The 4,748-nt window shown below is 68.6% G+C and overlaps 1 protein-coding gene across 1 annotated transcript; it reads right to left on the bottom strand.

The window, feature by feature from the left end:
• Window positions 1–283: 283 nt before the first annotated feature.
• Window positions 284–2,502, bottom strand: EGR3 (early growth response 3; the record flags this gene model as incomplete). Its single annotated transcript, XM_080360203.1, has 2 exons — window positions 284–1,323; window positions 2,349–2,502. The coding sequence occupies 2 exons, from the start codon at window positions 2,500–2,502 to the stop codon at window positions 284–286; spliced, it is 1,194 nt and encodes a 397-aa protein (XP_080216329.1).
• Window positions 2,503–4,748: the final 2,246 nt, after the last annotated feature.

Genomic DNA, 4,748 nt, shown 5'->3' on the forward strand with positions numbered 1-4,748 from the left:
CGGACAGTGCGGGCAATCCGGGTGCGGGCAGCCCCGATGCGGGCAGCGCAGGTCCGGGCGATCCGGGCAGTGCGGGTCCCGGCGATCCAAGTGCAGGCAGGATCCGGGTGTGGGCAGCTTAGACCCGGTCAATCCGAGTGCAGGCAGAGTGGACCCGTGCAGCGCAGCCCCCGGGCATCCTGAACCCGGGGGGCGAGGCCATCCCTGGGGTCCCCCCGGGCACAGAGCGATGCGGACGACAAGGAAGGAGAGGGGGTGCCACCACACCGGCCCCCACAGTCCCTCAAGCACACGTGGTGACGGCGGGGGCGAGGGCGACAGGGGGCGAGGTGGCGGTGGCAGCGGCGGGGGGCACAGCGGGGGGCTGCCCGGTTGAGCCCTTCTCAGCCTTCTTCTCCTTCTGCTTGAGGTGAATCTTGGCGTGCCGCTTGCGCTCGTCGGAGCGGGCGAACTTGCGGCCGCAGAACTCGCAGGCAAAGGGTTTCTCGCCGGTGTGGGTGCGGATGTGGGTGGTGAGGTGGTCGCTGCGGCTGAAGCTCCGCATGCAGATGCGGCACTGGAAGGGCTTGTGGCCCGTGTGGATGCGGAGGTGGCGGGTGAGCTCGTCGGAGCGGGAGAAGCGACGGTCACAACCCTCAGCGGGGCAGGCGTGGGGCCGCTCGTGGAGCGGCGTCTTGCTGGGCCGGTTGGGATACTTGCGGGGTCTGATGGGCTTGAGCGTGAGGGGTGGCTGCGGCAGCCCCCCGAAACTCGGGTGGATCTGCTTGTCCTTGAAGGCCTTGATGGTCTCCAGCGGGGTGATGGGGGGCGGGTTGACGCGGATGGGGTCCAAGCTCTGGAAGGGTTTGTGCTCCGTGATGGTGCCCATGTCGTTGGGGTGGTGGTAGAGGTTATAGTCTGGGATCATGGGGAAGAGGTTGCTGTCCAAGGCAGGCTTGGCTGCCTGGTAATCCTGGGGGGAGTAGGTGAGGCCGGGGTTGCTCTGAGGGTCGTGGAAGGAGACGGGCTCCGGGTAGAGGTCACTGCAGGAGGAGTAGGGCGGCAGCGCGGGGTACATCTGGTCCACCTCGCCCTGTGGCGGCCCCATGCTGCCCGCCGAGCTCTGCGTGCTGGTGAGCGCGCCCGAGGACGGCGGGACCCCCAGGATCCCCGCGCTCATCAGGCTGATGATGTTGTCCTGGCACCAGTTGGAGGGCGAGTCGAAAGCGAATTTCCCCAGGTAGGTGACAGTCTTGTTGCCCGGGGCAGGTTGAAAAGTCCCCGAATAGGAGGATAGTTCCTGACCGGCCTTTTCGTTCGCTAAGCCAATGTCCATAACATTATCTGCAAAGTGCGAGAAAAGCGGGGCAGGGTGAGCCGGGAGGGCCGCGCCGCCCCGGGCTGGGGTGGAGGGGACACCAGGGATGCGCCGGGCCCCCCCCGGCCCCGCTTCCTCCTACCCCTCGCTCCTTCCCTCCCGCTCCGCTCTCCCCGTACTGCGGCGCTGGCTGCCGAGGGTCCCGGCGATGCGGGGCCGGGCTGCCGCCCCCACCACCCCCGCGGGGAGCGGACCGGGGCTACCCCGAGTGGGGGGGGACGGACGGACGGACCGCCGCCGCCCCGCGGGTGGGGCCGGGGGAAGGAGGTACCTGCGGCTACAGGTAGGCTTCCTCCCCGTCCAGCCCCCGGCAGCGCTGGGCACTCCGCGGAGCCGGCTGCGGCCGCCGACGCCGTTACCGACTCGCCGCCTTCCCTGCGCCGAGCCCCGGGCGAGGAGAAACACGAGAGGGGGGGGGGGGGTTTAGCTCGGCGAGGCTTAGGGGGACCCCCTGTCCACCCTCGGGGCTCACCTGTGCCCCCCACATCCCGTCGTTCCCCCCCTTCGCCGACCCCGCGCTCCGGGAAAGTCGGTGCCGCGTCCCGGGGAGCCCACGCTGCGGGGATTGGGGGGGGGGGGGGGGGGGGGCGGCCGCCACGGCCACACGCGTCCGCGGCGCCTCCGCACCCGCACGGATCCCGGCGCGGGCGGGTGGCCCCTCCGCGCCACAGGGACCCGGGGCCGTTCTCCCCTCGTCCCGTCCTCCCCGTCCCCCTCCGCAACACCGTGTCCTCCTCCCCACGGAGCCCGGCCGCCGTCCCCGTACCTGCGGCGGCGGCTCGGCAGCAGCGCTCGGCGGAGCCCTGCAGCGATCGCGCGGAGACACGGCGAGGAAAGGGGTGGGTGGGTGCGGGGGGGGGACGCTCCCCAGCCCCAGCGCTTCCCTTCCCTCCGAGGCTCCATGACACCCTACCCACAGCGTCCTCCTCCTCGCCCCACCGGCTCCCCCCCCCCCCTCCTCTTCTCCCCATTTTCCTTCCCCCCCCTTTACCTGCAGCCATCTGGTTATAGTGAGCCACCGAGTCGCTGCTGCTGGAGAAGATATTCAAAGAGTTGGGGATCTCCTCTGGGTACAGATTGTCAGGCAATTGGTTCATCAAAGTGTTCATGGTCCCCGGCAGCTTCTCCAGTAGTTTGCCTGTCATAGCACTGGAGGAAAAGGCTGGTTCAACGTGGCTCCGAGCTCAGCTCCCGAGGAAACAACATCCGAGTGGCAAATCCGTGCGAGGGAAATCATGCAAGAGAAAAAGTTGGGGCGGGGGCCGGGGTTGGGGGGGGGACCGGGGAGGAGGAGGCGGAGGAGGAGGGGGGGGGGGGAGCCGGGGGTGGCCGCGGAGGAGGGGGCGCGGGGGGGGCGCGGTCCTCCGTGGGTCCCTGGTGGTGTTTCCTCGAGGGGGAGGGGGCGATCTGGCTGGCAGATGTGGTTGTAGAAGCGGGTGGGAGGATTTAACCCCTCCTCTCGCTCGCTCCCGCTCCCCGGCCCCGGCCCCGGCCCCGCTCCCTCCCGCGCTCGGCTCCGCTCGCAGGTTCCCTCGCTGCCGCCCGACTGCTCCGCCGGGGACTCCGCAGCCCATTTATCCGGGCGGCGGGAGCGCTCCGTGACGTAGCTGCCCATATATGGACAGACAAAGCCGAGCCGAGGCCGAGACGTCACAATGGAAGCTCCGCACAATGGAACATTAGAAAGCAGGAAGCGGGGCCGGCGAGCGTGGGGAACGGGCAACCGGGAGAGCGGTACCGGGCATCGGACACCTTGCACCGGGCACCGGGCATCCTGCACCGGACACCGGCGCTCTGCACCGCGCGGGGGTCTCCCGCTCCGCACACACCCCCCATCCGCCGAGTGATGCCGTTTTCCCCCGCGGAGGGGCCAGTGCCGGCCTGGATCGCTCGTCCCCCCAGGGAAGGAGCGGGGGCAGCCGTGCCCGTCCCCGCGTCCTCCCGTGGGGATGCTCAGGGACAGGCTCTTACCTGGAGGTTTTATCCCACCTCCCCTCCAGCTCCCTGGAGAGCAGGAGGAGGGGGGAACTGGCCACAAACCCCATCCCGCAGCCCGGGAGAAGCGGGATGGGAGATGTGCGGGGGAAACCACAGCGTCAGGCAGAGCCTGGAGTTCAGTGGGAAGGAGAAGGTCAGTGGGGAAGGCGCTGGAGCTGCAGAAGCCTAAAATTCCCTCCCTGGCTAGTGGTGACAGAGGAGATGGCATTGCACCGAGCTGCCCCCTCCCCATGCCGCGGGTCCCATGGAGAGCAGTGCTTTGAATACTTTAAAACAGGTAACACTTGTTGGTCGCCTGTGATTTTTAACCTCACCTCCCCCCTTTAAAAGTTTGGCACTTCCAAGGCGTCAGTAATTAGGTGGTTTCGTGCTAAGTGTGCCAACTGATGCTATCTTTAAAACCCTCCGAGTTATATAGCAAATGTATGGAAAAATGCTGTGTTGCAATAGCTCCACTTACCCAATTCCTGCAGGGCCGGCTTTGCAATGGGAGTGAAATCCGTGCTACGGGAGTGCTGCAGCTGGAGGGGCCCGGGCACCCGCTGCCGGCTGCGGGGGAGTCCGGGGGGGGCTGGAGAGGAGGGTGCCGGTGCTGCGGGGCGCGGGGATTTTGGCCCTGCAGTGCCAGCAGCCTCGGGGCTTGGGGTGTGGGGGATGCTGCGGTGCGCAGGGATGGGGGGGAGCATGTGTTTGGGTGTGTGGGGGGGGCAGAGGGCCCCCACAGTGGCCTGTTTATGAGTGCGGGGGGGTGCTGGCCCGTGCGCTCTATGCACTTCAGGTCCCTCCATCCACTGCAGGCCCCCTATCCATTGCAGCGATGCCCATCCATCGCAGGACACTGCTTTCATTAAAAGCACCTCCACCCTCCGCAGAGCCCCCCCCCATCCTTCCCAAAGGCCCCCCTCCTTCGCAAAGCCCCTCCATCCTTCCCAAAGCCCCCCCATCCCTTCCACCTCCCCTCCATCCTTTGCACCCTTATCACTCCCCCCATCCTTTGCAGGTCACCCCTTTTCCTTTGCACCCTCAGTCCATTTTCACTCCCCCCCCCATTGCCACTCCCCCCGTTGCACCCTTTTAACCGCAGCCCCCCCTCGCCCCTCCCGTGGCCCGGCGCGGCCTGGGGGAGCGCGGCGGCGGCGGCTCCGGGGGGGGGAACGGGGCGGCGGGCGGGCGGGCGGCCGAGGGGAAGCGCCATACAAGGTCTGGATCCGGCCCCGCCTCCGCTGCCTTCTTTGGCGGCCGGTTCCGGTGCCCCCGGCGCTGGGGAGGCGCGGAGCGCTGCGCGGAGGGGGGGACCCACCGCCCGCACCCCCCCCCGGGGCAGCACCGCCCCGACCCGGGGTGTGTGTGGGGGTGTCCTGCCGAGCCCCCCCCTTTCCCTCCCCGCTCCTCC

This window comes from Nesoenas mayeri (genome assembly GCF_963082525.1).
Source record: "Nesoenas mayeri genome assembly, chromosome: 27".
NCBI classification, from domain to species: domain Eukaryota; kingdom Metazoa; phylum Chordata; class Aves; order Columbiformes; family Columbidae; genus Nesoenas; species Nesoenas mayeri.